The sequence below is a fragment of the Cryptotermes secundus genome, unplaced genomic scaffold (assembly GCF_002891405.2).
Source record: "Cryptotermes secundus unplaced genomic scaffold, Csec_1.0 scaffold72, whole genome shotgun sequence".
Classification (NCBI taxonomy): Eukaryota; Metazoa; Arthropoda; class Insecta; order Blattodea; family Kalotermitidae; genus Cryptotermes; species Cryptotermes secundus.
Window position 1 is genome coordinate 789730 of NW_019730103.1, and position 16877 is coordinate 806606.

General features: G+C 41.7%; 1 protein-coding gene across 4 annotated transcripts in view; it reads left to right on the plus strand.

The window, feature by feature from the left end:
- The first annotated feature begins 936 nt into the window (after window positions 1-936).
- The window catches only part of LOC111865994 (LIM domain-binding protein 2), a 96833-nt gene continuing 80892 nt past the window's right edge, over window positions 937-16877 (plus strand). For 2 of the 4 annotated variants that reach the window (XM_023854460.2, XM_023854462.2), the window contains exons 1-2: window positions 938-1271; window positions 2497-3130. In XM_023854460.2, the coding sequence (XP_023710228.1) occupies window positions 1235-1271; window positions 2497-3130 (671 nt within the window). In that variant the 5' untranslated portion in view covers window positions 938-1234. Of the gene's footprint in view, window positions 1272-2496; window positions 3131-16877 lie in introns of all 4 variants that reach the window. The other 2 variants (XM_033752062.1, XM_023854461.2) reach the window with 2 other exon arrangements.

Here is a 16877-nt window from a genome sequence, read left to right on the forward strand (position 1 = left end):
TGCTCGCTTAGGGGCCACCGCCCAGATTTAGGGAAGCGTCGCTGTTCAATTACATTGTGCCTAGTAATGATAGTCGTATAGTGTTGCGGAATAGGGGGAGGCGGGAAGGGCTAGGGGGGAGAACTTTATTGATTTTTAGGGTGACACTGTCAACCGCCGTTGACTGTGAGTTCACGATGGAAGACTTGCGAACGAAAAAATTCAGCGGATGAAAGTATCGAAAAAACAAGAAAAAATAAAAGTTTCACTTCATAAGTCAGGAAAATAAGTTAAAACAGCTGGACGGTGATCGTCGTCATCTACAGAGTGGCTTGCTATCAACGAGGATGTGTGGCAGGACAACATGCCCACAGCTGCCTCCCTCAGCCGGTTGCTTCGTGCTGTAAAAATGGCAGCATTCCGTGGCTTCTCGCAGGATAATTTTTGCAGAAGGCCTAAGAAGAAAATTAGTTGACACGTCTGTCACATCCTCTCGCACGCAAACGGCCCTCGCAAGAGGCAAGAAAGGTGGGCGTTCGGTTTTTGATTTAAAATATTTCAATATCTATTTATGTGAGTTCGGAAAAGAAAAATGGTGTATTATGTCGGAAGTACTGTCGTGAATTTTAGCGGAGTTTAATTATCGCGTTCGTAATTAATTTTATAATTTTGCTATTTGTGTGGATGCATATGTAGCTTGTGGTTACTTCTGCACGAAAATGAATATTTAGAGGGAAACAGTGAAGTTTTTATGTCGTTTTACGGACTTTTTTTGGTGTAGTAACACATACTTTTATGTTGATTTAAAAATGGGACTTGAATCAAGTGAGAAATTAATAATATGTTTTTAATATAAATGAACTACTTATATCGTTTTATTTATTGTGAAATATTTTCAAGTAATTACATATATGAAGAATATTAGTTTTCGTAGAAATTTTCCATTGTGGGGAATATAAGAATAGTGTTATTTTGATCATGGTGGTGTTTACTTGCTGCGTTTCTTGAGAAGTTATTTAGAAAAGAGGAATATCTAACCAGGCGGACTGAATTTTTACAGAATGAAGGAGAAATGCTGTGAAAGGACAGAAATGTTTATCTGGAATGATTTATTTCAGTTTGTGTTAAGTTATGCTTCACACTGTGTTGAATTGTGCGTCGATATAGGCCAGAACTTAGAGTGTACTCCGAGTTATGCGTCTAGTAAGGCACAATACAAAAACATTGAATTTTCGCGTATTCTGACACTGACAGAATGAGACAAGGACGCGGCGGCCAACGAAACAAGAAATGTAAATTAATATTTTTGTTTGTAGGGCTCTAGCCCAACGTATGCAGTAATTTAAGTAATTCTTAGTGTAAGATGTAGTGGACATAGCATTGCCAACTGTAAAGATTTAATTGTATAGGTTAACATAACCTATCAGTATTGTTGATTAAGAGTTTTTGTAATAACTTAATACAACAAACCTTTAATGACTGTGAATTAGAAGTTCAGAATATATTTACAAATATTAGTAATATTTAATAATAGCACTGTGTTGCCATTAATTTTCATGAAATCAAGAATTTGAAGTCAATCCTATTTCATGTGGCGTTGTATTTAACTACTTATTAAAGGATACCAGATATTTTTCACATTCATTTCGCGCTCTCATTTTGATAGATGCTAAAAGAAACGAGTTCTGTGCTATATTTACTTTCTAAAGGAAATTTGTGGTCTGCAAGTTACCTTTACGTACACGATAAAATTATTATTTAGCAACAAAAGAGATTAAAATTTGAATGTGTTAGAAGAGTAATCTTATTATAATTTGAATATGTTATTAGTGTGATCGTTTGTGGTAAAGTAATGTGATTTTATGTGCCACAAATGGGAACTAAAAGGTGAAAAAACATTGTTTGATGACCTTCACGATAATTGGTTTAGAACATAGGACTTGATTTTCAAGGATCAATGATGTTTCTACATTTGTTCTTCAAATATTGTAGCTTTTGAAACGAATGTGTTTCGGAAGCAGTGGACATCATTCCCATAAATGTTCTTGCTCTGTACAGATGTATGTAGAATACACCTGTATAAAATACTAGTATATCAAGCGTTTGTGTAGTGTAGCATTTATAGCTTAGAAAACCCAAGGGGCTTTCCTTAATATTAAAATTTTGTTGCATTTGAATAAAATTTTTCTCTTAAATTGAGGTTATACATATATAACTTAGGCTTTCAGGGGTGATTCATGCCATTGTACATTGCAGTTGTCATATTCAGGGTGAATTGACCATGAAGATGACAGCTGTAGTGAATGCTGAAACACTGCAGTGGCTTCAACATATGACACAGCCAAACTTCACAAACTAAGTTACACATTAGACGCAAGTTGCAAAAACCTAAGAACAAAAATAAGTTTTAGTACTTGTGTATTTTTGCGGTATCCGTGTTCAAGAAGTATAGTGCTGTGATGTACGCATTCATTTCACATTTTGTTGTCTTATTTTGGTTTTAATTTGTGATTACAGGCTGTAGAGGTCGTGGTGTGCCACCAATCACGCTGCCAGCCACACTGGAGGACCCTGCTGCCACCTGGAAGGGACCGCCACCAGGCTCGGAGCCCCAGAACTTTGCACCTAACTCAGGACAAAATTTCTCTGGGCCGCCGGCGGGCTTCCAGGGGCCATCACCCTTTCCAGGCCCGCCGGCGGGGGCCGGTTCTCCAGCTGGTGCGCCTCCTTACTCTGGGCCTCCTCCAGGATCAGCGACACCTCAATATACAGCCTCTCCCGCACCCTCAGGCTCGTCCACGCCAGGACCTGGCCCACCTCAGTCTGTTGGAAATGCGGGCTTCCCTCCACCTCCCAATAATGGGCCACCATACAATGGACCAGGGCCAGGGCCTTATGGCTCTCCTTCAGCTGGAGGACCACAGTTTGTTGGTCGTCCTGGCTCCTCTGGGCCTCCATTTGTACCTCCTGGAGGTGGTAATCCTCATTTTGCATCTCCTGGACAAGCATTTGGTGCCCCTCAGTTTGGCATTCCTCCAGGGTCTCCTTATGGTCATGGACCAAGCCATCCCATTCCGGGGCCGATTCCTGCTCATGGCATAATGCCTGGCCAGATTCCAGGACCCACTGCAGTGGACAGGATAGATCAAGGGTAAGTGTTAAGTACCAGCTTATTCTTTCATGTATGGTGTATAGAAGCCCTTAAATATAATTGTGAGAGTCCATGCAACATGTTTCTTAAAATTTCTGATCGATCATTCAACTTTGTCAAGGAATTAGTTGAATGAATAATATTAGCAGCAGTGTTTTATTAATATTTCTTCTGTGTGACTTCCCATGAGATGAAAATAATGTGACATGAACTTCCATGCAATATATATTATATATATGAGAAATTTATGTGAGATTTTTTAAATTTATCTTTTGTAACAACTTTGAAAATTCACTTTTGTTGAATATTCATGTGCTGATCTATACTTAGTCATAGATTCTACGTTCCTGTAAGAACATTGGCCTCCTTTATGATAGATCGCTTCCGTTCAGTATCTGTTGTTAGATTGCTTACCACACATTGTTTTGCATGGTTAACCTGTAGGATCAGGGCTAGCTTTCATCAGGCCTCTACCAGGAGCTTATCCGACTGATGACATAGCTTACCAGACAATCGGAACATCCAAATCTACCCACCTTGTTAAGGTCATACAGTATTACAAAGGAAATCCAATGTATGTTAGAGGAGATGAACATTTTTGTCATGGCATAAATGCTTTTCAGAAAACACTGATTGGTATCCCATGAATGATGTTACATTTAACCATTTGAGTAATGCAGATTGATGTCTTGTTTCCGTAAGAATGAGAAGTTGTACTCCATTTTGGTAGACATGAGTACATATATCATGTATGTGATATCACATATATCATTGTCCTAAATGGTACACATACAAGTCTGTTGTTAAGATCACACTGTGGTTACAACATGGCCGCGCCATAGCTCAAGTGGTTAGTCGCTGGCTTCCCACTGCACCGGCCCGTGTTTGAGCCCAGCTCTGGTCAGGTGGGATTTGTGGTGGACAAAGTGGCAATGGGGCAGGTTTTCTCAAGTACCTCAGTTTCCCCTGCCAATCTTCATTCCACCAAGTTCTCCATCATCATAATCACCCAGGGCAGGCTTCAGTAGGCCAATCAGTGGCCGCCGTGCTGAGTGGAACCAGTTGGACTCCACCCCCCACTAAGGAAAGAAATAATGGTTACAACGTTTTGTGGTTAAATTATTTTTAAGATCTAAAAGTTAGTGTCAGTGGCACATTGGACATTATCCATTGTCTTGTCTTTATCTAAAAACCATCGTGTTTATTTTTCAAAACACAATGTATCAGAGACAATTCAGTCTCTGATATGTTGCGGTTTGAAAAATAAACAGGACAGTTTTTAGATAAAGGCAAGGCGATGGATAATGTCCAAAAACTTAATATTTGTACTAAATTATTTTTCCATGTACTTTCATTGCTTATGTACCATATCAAAAATGTTTCAGACCTAAATGAAGTTATGTCATGTACAAGTTTTTTATACAGTAAGCATTTTTTTTTTGAGAAAAACCGGTAGCCTTTGAGCTTGTGAGGGGCTATACAGGTATTTTGTTACCTGCTTGACTATGAAGCATGCTTTCCACAAATAGGGAGGTAGTAAGTCATTGACTGGAATTCAGTAGAATAAACAACCGATGATAAGCGCACAGCCACATACTCTTCTGAATGCCCAGGTCAGTGAGATGTCTCCTTTCAGAGTGAATTCACTTGTTTGTGGTATATGGAAGAACAAGGCATACACTGGTACAACATGAATTTTTGTTTGAATGTTATGTAAGTTTGTGGTCTGTGAGAAAGTGCTGTAGGAGATATCAAGAATAAATTGCAGATGAATCATCAGACCGGTTTTCCACATGAAATATGTGCGACACAGATGTGAGATTAAATTTTTTCTGAGATAGCTGCAGAAGAGAGGCTGTACAAGCTTCCTTAGCAAGGTTCATTTACTGGCCACAGAGTCCATATTTCTATGCTAGCACAGATGAAGTGCTAGGTGACAGAATAATGAGCCAGTGTTTGTGGCGAGCATGCTGTTCCGATTTAACCCTGTGTGACATCTACTTTGTAGTGTGGTTTGAAAAACCTGGAGTAGCTTTCGGAAAACATATGAACTGGAATTTCACCACAAAGAGTTGCATGTAGGTAACCAAAACGTGTTCTGAAGATTTGAAGAATTCATTTGAGGAGAAGAATGTAATTTCCAGAATCAGTTGTAGTAAGGGTAGCTTTATTAATGCTATGACTTCTGTATTCCATTTTATTTGTGGAATATTTAATGATGCCATTTGTATCTCATGCTCTATAGCTCCATGTGCTGTCCCTTGACTGCTTAAGTAACTGATCACAGGGAAGAGACTTGACTATGTTGCTGTTTGCGGAATGCTCATTTCATTGTGAAGCAAGGAGGAATGTTTGTATTTTAAACTGATACATACCAAATTAAATTTACATTGTGGAATGCAGGCTTCATGGTCATGCAAGAAGATATGTCGCTGTACTGGACTGGTACAAACCAAAATTAAATTTGCTTGATTAACTAGCGTGAACATGCAATAGCGGATTTCATTGAAAGTGTTAAATAGTTTCAGAGATGAAACATTCAGTGGGGCAGAAATGGCCTTGTGACTATATGTTAATTTTATGCATTTTGTCCGAATAGTGATTGAAACATGAAAATATATTCCATTTGTCCATATAGCCCACCATAGTTCTGTACATGCTGCTGTTCCAGAGTGAGGGGCTTAGGTAGCTCTGTGCTTATACTGCCTGGGCTGCAAGCTGAATGACCAGGGAAAAGGGGGTGTGATTTCTTTCCGGGCAAAGAATTTTCTCCACAGAGTTCAAACAGGATCTGAGGCCCACTCAGCATCCTTTCCAGAGAGTATGAGGGGTTCATCCCCCAGAGGTAAAGTGACTGGGAGGTGAAGCTGACCACTGACAGCTGTCTAATTCTGAGGTTAATGTGTGGAGTTGTACTTCAACTCCCTCATAAGTCCTCAGGGTGTAGAGTTTAATAAAACACCAGGACAAGTTTTGGTGAAGAGTGCAGACAGTGATATTGAGATTTGAAGTGTGGAATTCAGAATGACAAGTGACAAATTTGTTTTGATTTTCCAAGTATTTGTATGAAGAAAACAAGGGGGTTCATGTTTCAGAGTTGAAGAGATGTTCATCGCCCACTCCTTTTGCAAGGCATTCAGATTGGGGGGATGTTGGTTGTACCTTCTATATGGCTACTGTCTCGACATTTGGTTGGAGGGGCTGAGGAATCACAAGCAATTAGTTGCACTGCAGTTAATTCAGTGATTTATTCATTACTAGCTGTGCCCGGCCACGCCTTGCTGTGGCTCAGTCTGCCCGTTCTTCCCCAGTTAGATTTGAAATTACTTGACGCATTGCTTCCGCTCCGCGAGTACGACCGCCAAATGCACCGGAAAATAAGGAAAACAGTTAAGAAAACAAAATGAAAAACAATGAAAAATAAACTATACTCACGAAATGAACGCTGTGGTAAATGACACACACGGCGGCTTCCTGTAGACTGTTTATATTCGGCGTTTCCATGGAAGTATACTTTCCGGTTTCATCCGTTGTTATGCAATGGAACTTCTTATCCTATGCAACTGTTAAAATTGCAAAACATAAAAAAAGTAAAGAATACGAACTGGAAAACAAAGAAACAAAAAAAAAAATACTAACAAAATATTTCAATNGTGGAACTTCTTATCTTATGCAACTGTTAAAATTGCAAAACATAAAAAAAGTAAAGAATACAAACTGGAAAACAAAGAAACAAAAAAAAATACTAACAAAATATTTCAGTTCAAACACAGATCGATCGACACAGCTCAATCCCACTGCCAATTGCACTGAAAAATAAGGAGAACAGTTAAGAAAACGAAATGAAAAACAATGAAAAATAAACTATACTCAAGACTCACTTCCTCGGCGGTTATTCCAGACTCGTGATACACGAGTCACTCATGATACTGAACAGTCGCCGGAGCTACACTCTCTTATACATATAGCCAGCGGTCGGACGGGATAGGGAATACCTAATCGAAGAGTTAGTTTCATCTGTTGCTTAGGAAATGCTAGCAGAGAACGCCTTGTAGAAGTCTTTCGTTTCATCCGTTGTTACGCAAGGGAACCTCAATTCCTATGCAATGGTCCACTGTTATTGCATTTCCATGGAAGTATACTTTCCAGTTTCATCCATTGTTACGCAATGGAACATATGCAACGGTCTGTTCCAGCGTTACTATCGAAACGACTCCTGGATTCCGAACATGTGACATGTTTTTACCTGTCACAGGCGTGACATCTACATAATAGGCATATAAAAATGCGCGCGTATTCGAATGCAACGTTCTATCAAAATTTCGAGGCAATCGGTGAAGAACTTTCGGAGATCTTCGAGGAGAGACAAACCAACAGTTACGTTTTTATTTATATGGATTCCATGGAAGATTAATAGTGTCTGTAGTGAAGGACATTCTATGTGAAGGATGTCATAATTTATACACTTTCCCTAGCATTATCAAAGTAGTAAAATTACTAAGGTTACAGTACACTGGACACGTATCTAGGAGGAAGGAAATGAGAAATACCTACAGAGTTTTTATAGGGCAACCTGTTGGAAAATGACCATTAGGATTACCAAGAAGGAAATGAGAGGATAATAGTAAAATGATGTTAGGGAATAAGTTCTGAGGATGTGAACTAGAGTAATTTGACTTAAGCTGGAGTCAGGTTGTGAGCTTTGGTTAAAACTTTATGGGTCCATTAGCAGAGCATTGAGTAGTTAAAGTGCATTTTGGGTACACAGTGAACATCATTTAAGCCTTTATTCTTTGTTCTGGCAACAGTTAGTATAGAAGGAACTTGTGTATTGTCTCAGGCAACAAATATGTCATTGGCCATGCATCGGACAACATAAATTTTGTCCATAGCATTTCCATATAAGAAGCAAATGATATACAGCTTCACTCTATGTTAAATGTTGAAAGGGGCAGGGGTTATACTGTTAAACTGAATGGCCAGCATATATCTTCCCAGTTTTTAATTTTCAAAGTTTACTGTAATGCTTTTCAGTGTTGATTTTTATGCAAGTTCTTGGTGAATTCAACATTTGCACCGACTGGATAACCGAAGCTGTTTATATATTTGACTTTATGCTGTATAATCTTATATGTGATTATTAGCAGGTTTTTCCTGTAGTTAGAAATTTGCCTTAATGTTGGCGTTCTTAATCTGATTAATGGTACTTTCCATTTCCATCTCAGCGTAAGGGTTTGTATCGACATTAAAATCATTTGTATTTGTATAAAATATTTTCCTGTTGTCCACTCAGTAATGTATAATCTATCTGGACGTTTCTTGTTTACTATAATTGAGTAGATTCGATTTTTAAAATTTAGTTTTAACAGGATAGACGTTAAATTATCATAGCACCATGACTGTTCCTCGTCTGTTGTGCACATCCTGTCCTTTCCTAATATCTGCCCTCTGATAGTCCTGCAGCTTGTATAGAGCTCATTACCTTGTCAGACCTGTTGGCTGGAGGTTTTGGGGTACAGAAAAATACATTGGGTCTCGGATTGTTTCTGGAAAAGTCAACACCTGATAGAAAAAAAAAGTTTTGTTATCAAATGCTCCATGGATATCAGTATTGCAGAAATGTGTTACCGTGTCATTCTAAGATACAACCAAAATCCGAACACACAAGTGTGTTCCACAAAGTAGGTTTCCTGATGGCAAAATGATAATATGGTGGAAGTATTATCATCATACAGGGTGTGCAATGTCGTTTCTTCTTTGCTGTGATATCACTTAGAAGTAGGCCTAGTAATTAGTTTCAACAGATGTTGCTTCAAGTGATAGTGCTCTGTATAAAGTTCTCTGTCACCTGTCTCAGCTAGTTCCTGTTCACTAACAGTAACCTAGTTCTTTTTGCTGAGGTCTGCTTCACATTGTTGCCGGTGTTTTCTGTTTAGCCAGCCCTCGTGACCGCTTATCGACTCCAAACTTTAAAAGAGTAAATACTGAAAGAGGTAGGAGAAATGTCACTGATTTAGATGACTACTTGCTGTAGGAATTCTTATCAAGCTGGCTATGTGCGATTTAAGGCGGTTATGACCTTACTGTTAAGATTTTACATTTATATACTAATGGTTTATTAAATGGCATTAGTAACCTAAAACTTCTCCAAGTATAATTAGAATGATCAAGTCAAGGAGGATGAGGTGGGCAGGTCATGTAGCACGAATGGGGGAGACAAGGAATGCTTATAGGATAAAGGTGGGAAAGCAAGAAGGAAAGAGGCCACAGGGAAGACCAAGGCGTAGGTTGGTGGATAATATTAGAATGGATCTTACAGAGATAGGATGGAATGGTATGGATTGGATGGATCTGGCTCAGGATAGGGTCCAGTGGAGGGCTCTTGTGAACACTGTGATGAACCTTCGGGTTCCATAAAATGCTGGGAAGTTCTTGAGTAGCTGCAGAATTGGCTCCTCAAGAAGGGCTCAGCTCCATGAGTAAGTAAGTAAGTAAGTATGTAACCTAAAACTATAGCGTCGAAGGATCGGATGATGGTGAATAATGAACTGAAAGGATGTTGTCGTGGAGTAATTTGGGGTACTGTAAAACAGTTTGACTTGAATGTGAGGGAACCGCGAAAATTATCGGCCAGGATTTCATGAGTGGGTAGCAGGAGGAGCTGCCTACTCGACCATGGTGTGTGGTTGGCCTTTCCTATTTTCATTTTATAGTTATGCTAGGACGAAACATAGAGCGTGTTTCGCCCTTTTTATTGATTACTGTTTGTCACCAGCAGTGGCATTAGTACTGCTCTGATGTTCACAGTCAGCGTTACCGTTTCGGGCTTGTGTTCAGGGGGTCACCGATTGTAATCCAGGCCTCGACGTTAATTATCCTGGGTCTTCGCAGGCAGATGCCGGAATAGTATCTCGAGTTAGACCATGAACGCGTCCTTACATATCCTCACCAGTTCATTATTCACTAGTCAGCGCTCTGTGGTCTGAGTTTCTGACGGCGTCGCTACATTAACCATAGTGTTCCCGTACATAAGTGCTTCAGGATACGCGAATTTACTCATTTATAGTTTATTGAGCGGCGCTGCCAACAGCACGAACTGTATAGCGTCGAAGGAAAGGATGGTTCAGTCAATAATGAAATGGAAGGGGATGCTGTGGTATCCCAGTTAGCGTACTGATCCGACGTTTGCCCGCAAGGGACGGTGAAACTACGAGTAACTCAGAATAATTCGTTTCCACGCCGAGATTTAAAACCGGGACCTCTCGAATACGAAGCAGAAGTACTACACACCTGACCTCTATCTTCGGTAACATACGAGCACGTTCTGGAAAGGCTGTGACTTAAGTTAAGGGTTTTGTAAAATCCTCCCAACGAATAACACAATAACGTTAATTGTAAAATAATTTCTGTGAGGATAAATTTTTATATTCGTTCAAGAAACATGTCTTCAGGCGCATACCAAGTAAAATGAGTTTATTGAGGAGAAATACAGAAGGAAGGGGCCACTGGGTCACTAGGTGGGAGGATACGTTAAATTGGATCTTGAAGAAATAGGGTAGGAAAGGGAGGTTTCACTGGTAGGCTTTTATGAAAAAATGTGATGAACTTTCGAGTATATTGAAGCCACAGAAAGTAGTCGCTATATTCCCGTCCGGTCTCTAGCCATTCTGTTCACAGGGACTATGGTAGTGGGAACCTTCGTTATCAGCAAGCGCTTTGCGTAAGTTGTCGTAGGCCAGAGACGTGAAAGCGCTGAGCGTGTGCCCTCAAACTTTATCGCACAAAGAGCACAGTCTTCGGAAAAATAAAATAAGGTAACTGCCTTCTGGAATTATGCATTCTTTGCCGACCAAACGTGACAGTGGAATGAGAAGGGAAACATTAACACTGGACAGCACGCTTGCATTTTATTCGAGGGGAACCATGTGCCAAAATCGGCCTCGAAACAGACTACCCGAACTTAGGTTTTGGTGGTTTTCCTTGCTTCCTCATGGAGAATGCTGTCACATGACCGTGTCTTACCGTGGCATGCTTTTGTTAACACGTCTCCAGATAAACCACTCTTCTACACATGCCCTCGACCTGGGGTCATCCCCACGAAACTAAGCATTGCACTTTGTTTGAACAAATTATTTTCCCAGTGAAAGGAAATAATGTAACACAAAGAGCAGGAGAAAGCATTTAACAGTTCCATGTGAATTTCCTAAACTAATCTTTCCATACAATAAAATCACAAAGCAGCTACTGGGGCTTATGGTGACACAGAGCTCCGATAGTTCGCTGATTATGCTGATTATAGTACTAATTCTGTCTTGGTCTTTGTCGTCACCTGACGTCACTGTCATTAAGTTTATATATATATATATATATATAGAATATGATCTTCAAACATATATGTTTTTTCGACATTGGATGTCGTGATTAGACTCTGTGTACTTGGAGGAGTAATGGCATAAAGAAATTTGTCACCCTCCCGTCTGATAGCTTACTCGGTATAACGACTGGCTACGGGCTGGACTGTGAGGGGTTGGAGTTCGAGTCCCGGTAGGGTCAAACTTTTTTTTTTCCCACGTCCAGACCGGGTCTGGGGTCTATCCAATGGGTGCTCTTTCCCCGCGGGTAAAGCGGCCGGGGCATGGAGCTGACCACTCACTTCCAACTACTGCCGAGGTCAAGAAAACGTGCATCTATACGTCCACTGCCATACATCTTTATGGTGTCCATCCCGAGCAAGTTTCCCATTCTCCCGCCGGATTCCCGAGTCACAAGTTGGGAATAAATGATGTAGAGATGTGTAGTTTTATCTGGGGGGGGTACTGTGTTGGTCACAAAATTTAGTTTTTCAAGTAATGCTGTGTTAAGCTGCTTAACTTATGCATAATTTAAATACGTTTCAGAACTAATTTAACTCTGGAAGTGACGTTAAACGCCTTCAGTATACGTGACCTCAGTTACGGGAGAGCGTGCGGAATTGCCTGCCGCTTGACATGCCAAAGAAGGGGCAGGAAGTACAGTAACCGACGTGTGTAAAACTCCTCTCGAGACAAGACAAAATACCTGGGATTATAGAGGCTTCAGAAGTGACTCTACGATACAGAACCATGTCCCTGTTGTTTACTCTACTGTTTTATGATTGCATCAAATGTGAGGTTTTGATTTCGAATGATGAGCCGGGAAGAATACTTGGGGGGGGGGGGTTGTGGCCTCTTCTGAATGTACTCTCCCGACATTTTGCTGTCAGAGACTGAGGAAAATCGTGAGCAATAACATGACAAGAGAACAGATTCCCAGTCGAGTTTCGAAGCGGGTAACCCGTGGATGTGAGTCATACTTGCTACGGATGTGTCTGGGCCTTACTTTCACCACACGCTGTTTGTCAGTCTCGGCACTGTATCTGCAGGGCCTACTTATGGAAAGATAAAGTACGCTTATGAGATCACCGTGCTGTCTGCGTGCCTTTGTGGCCCCGCCCCAGCGTTTGAACTGCTTGAACGGTTTCAAACGAAATTTGATATTTGAGTTCATTTTAGTCTTACACTTTAAAATTTGTTAATGCCGTTAATAGCGGGATACCTGGCTGCAGCCTGGAAGAACGGACTATGTTCCCTCAGGGGCAGGGATTCTGCCCTTCTCCTCAGTATGCAGTCCCGCGATGGTGTCCGCCCACTTCCTATCCAAAGGGTACCGGGAGTAACACTGCCGGAACGTGAATCTGTTGCGCGTAAGGTCGGGGTTATGAATGCTTGGAACTAAACCTCCAGTCTCCCATACGTCTTCATTAGGAAACCATGTTCCGTGCCCACAGTTTCTGCGGTCCGTTTACCGTCCGCATCCTCCTCGACGGCGCGGTGTTCAGCTGCTGATCACTTCAACCGAATCAAATTACAGGCACATCAGAATGGCGACTAACGGAGAGGCTGTACGTTACCTTGATCGGCTGACGGTGACCCCTGAAAGAGCACTGGATCTTGCACAAAGAAACTGCAACAGGTTGATCGCAAAGTGTGTTTCATTTTATTGCAGCCGTTAGACCAATGATTTCCTGAGTGAAGTTTGCGGACCACCAGTGACTCGTGAGCTTGATTCAGGTGGTTTGCAGGAAGTACAGTGCAGAAGTGAGGTGCTAGCGGAAAAAATGCAGTACGATAGAATTCTTTATTCTCATTTCTGTATTAAAAATGTGTTTCTGTAAAATGCACCATACGTCAGTGTTGAGGTGTAACCCGTATATGATTAAACCGATAACGTTAAAACTGCGAGTATGTGGTTGCCAGGAAAGCACGAGCTAACGAGCAGTAGCTTTGTGCTGCATTTTCTTGGGTTTTGTTGCAGTTGGTTTCGAATTCACTCTATTCCTGGCCAAGTGGAAAAGGGCCCGTATATTTCGGGACTAGTCGCACCTTGAGAGGAGGTAGCATACGAGTTTTCATAGCGGCATAGAACATATGGGTATTGGCCGTGCTACTGACTTTAAATGTTGTCACATCTGTGGAAAAAAGAAAATTCCTATCCAACTCCATTTCCTCGAATATCATGAGTATCGCATGTTTCACGGATGCATACGCGACGGACGAGTGTTGCACCGCTTAATGATTCTTTTTTCGTGAAGTTTTGATTTTATCGAAACCCAAACCGACCACTCCATATTGGTTCCCTTGAATCGCGATCCCTCTAATAGGTGGCTCTCTACCCTTTCATCTGAGGCCGGATACAGATCCAGTTTCGAACGAGGGACAGAGTCCAGAGACTGCAGTTCTGGCACAAGTCGTTATTAATCTTTTGGTCGTCATATGTTTGCTTCCTTAGTGAAAACGGAAGTTATGAACAGTTCTCTAGGGCATAGGGAGTAAACTGATATCGGTTTAAGCACATAAGCAGTAACTCACGGAACACAACCAAACATGTGTTTTTGTCAAAGGACTGACGACAAAAACAAATGGTCTCTTAAGAAACATACCACACCTGCAACCTGAAGGGCAGTTTTGAAATTCATCCACAGGGCAACGTTTTAAGAGTATGGATTGAGTTTCACAATATGTTTTGCTATCCTGCAGCCTATTCGGTCCGCCGTAGATAACAGGAAATTAACAGAATACTGAAAGAACGGCGCCAAGAACATTACACAAATATGTATGTGTATGTGTATAATATGAAGTAGTATTTCTGTCTTTTGGAGACAGGTTTCGAAGCTGATGCTGACACATGTAAGAAGTGAGATAAATTCTACATGGGCCAGAGTTTTTAAATGTCTGTAAAATACTTAAAACATTTGCTGTAAAGTATAATTTGACTGTTAGAAGATAGATTATCATTTACCATAACTGAAGTTATATTATGACCATTTGATTTGATATTTGAATTATTATTTATAATATTCCAAGTAATTTTAGTTTTATTACCTGAGCAGATTAAGATATGGTTTTTTGGCTAATTTGATAACATTTCGCAATATATTTTATAATATTTAGTCAAATTTGCATCATTGCTGTTTCTTTGAATTAAGATAAGCTTCCTTTTCGGCCGTTGCGTAAGGCTGATAACCTTACTGCCATCTATGAGCCGATTGTCTAGAGAATGTGGGAACCTCAACGTCTCATAACCCTATGGGCCTCCACAGCCTGTTACAGAGATACCTTTACTTTTTACTTTTACTTACTGGCGCATTCACGTGAAAGTGATGTAAGACAAAAGTAAAGTTCCTGCACTTGCTTAAGTAAACACTGTGCCATGAAGACGTGGGGGATTGGAGGTATAGCTCTACCGTTCGTGACGTCGGCACTAGAGGAGGTGAACGGTCAGCTTCACGCCCTGGCCGCTTTATCCCAGAGGAAAGATTTCCTGGTGTGCATTGCACAGGAGGCTTGGGCCCCAGAGTCAGTCTGGATGTTGTGGAGAAGAGAAAATTCTTGCTATGCTTGGAATCGAACCTATACCGACTGAGCTATTCCAACTCTTTTGTGAACTTAATTATTTTTCGTGTACGGCAAAAGAATGTGTTACGAAGAATTTTTGAAACCGCGAAACCTTAAACTAGTAGTCGCTTCGTAGAGCGTAAAGCATTATTTGGCGTCATGGGCGACGGGGCCATCCGAGCCGAAGGCTAGCGCGTACGGTTCCTCACCTCCGCAGTGGAACTGTTGATACTTATCTAACGGACAGCTGTGATTGTTATGAGCACCGAAAAATGAGATGCGCTTCACCGAAGAAGTTGGCCCAAGCCGTAATGCTTGTGGCTTGTATTCGGGACTATCCTGAGGATTTCCATAACTTCCGGGGTAGCACAAACTCGGCCCCGATCCCTTCCGTCTCATTCTCTCCAATGCATCATTAGCTAATCGTCGCGCCAGGGTTTGCTATCAGATTCTTGGCTGTCTGTAATTTTATGGGATTACTTGTATTTCACTTCCTGGAGAAATGCATACACAACTGTGGTACGAAAACATGAGGGGAATTGGCCATTTGGAGACCTAAGCGTAGATGTGAGGGTAGTTTTAAAGTGTGTTTAAAGGGATGTGAAGTAGATTAATCCGGATAAAGAGACCAATAACGAGCTGTTACGAATGCGCAGCTTCCGAAGCAGTACTATGCTCCGTGGATCTGTAAGTATATGTCTCGAAAATTTCGGTTCTTACACGTCAGGAACTGGAAATGTAGGCCTGACGTTCACAGAATAACGACAAGTTACTCTGTAATCAGCAAAGAACCGAGACAAAGCTGAAGCTCCGAATTTAAAGACCGAAGATGTGACAGTGTGTTGCCTGGGCAAGGCTGTCACGCACCCATCACGGAGTGGCGATAGATGAATATTAAGCGATGCTGGAATGATGTTAGCGGGAGGAAATAGAAGAAATTCAGAAATAAACCTCTTGCCCACGGGGAGTGGCACATCAAGTCGCGTGGGACTCAACGCGAGGCTCCAATACAAGAAGCAGACGCCTAATGAAAGTCTTTTTTGGGGTCGAGATATTAACTGAAAATTATTTGGATGTGTTGGCTGGGCATGCATGAATCGTGCAGCATTTCCATGCCACCGAGTCGGAGGGATTACTGGCCGTTGTGCTTTTGTATTCGGAAGCTTGTGGTCTCTTTCATGAAGTCTTTGGTAGAGTCGGGATGGCCCTGTCGGCAGAATCTTTGGTAGAGTCGGGATGGCCCTGTCGGTAGAGTCTTTGGTTACGAGCTGGACGCCCGGTTTCAGTTTATCGCAGGCACAGAAGACCTCATTCATACCGACTCTGAAATCCACCCAGCTGTCTACCCTATGGGCATCAGAGCTGTTTCACCAAGAGTAAAACGGCTGGAGCGTGAAGTTGGCCTCACATCTTCATGCTAAGTATAAGAATGGTTGAAAATTTACCTCTGTTCCAGGGGCATTTTTTATTGCTGGTGGGGTGGGGCTAAGTCCCTTTTACTGCGGCCACTTCTGCCTATTGTACCAGCCCCAGATGTTAGGTGAGTGTGTTTGTGGAGCAATTGGTGGAATGAAGATTGGCAGGGGAAACCGAAGTACTCGGAGAAAACCTGCGCCAGCGCCACTTTGTCCACCACAAATCCCACTTGAGCAGACCCGCGGTGGGAAGCCAGCGACTATCCGCTTGAGCTATGGCGCGGCCTTCTGTTCCAGGGGTAACTCAGTCGGTATAACGACTACCTACAGACTGAACAGTTGAGGTTTCGCTGTACGGTTCCCGACAGGGACTCCTCTTCTTCGCTCCTTGTAGAACGGCTGTGGGGCCCACCCAGCTCC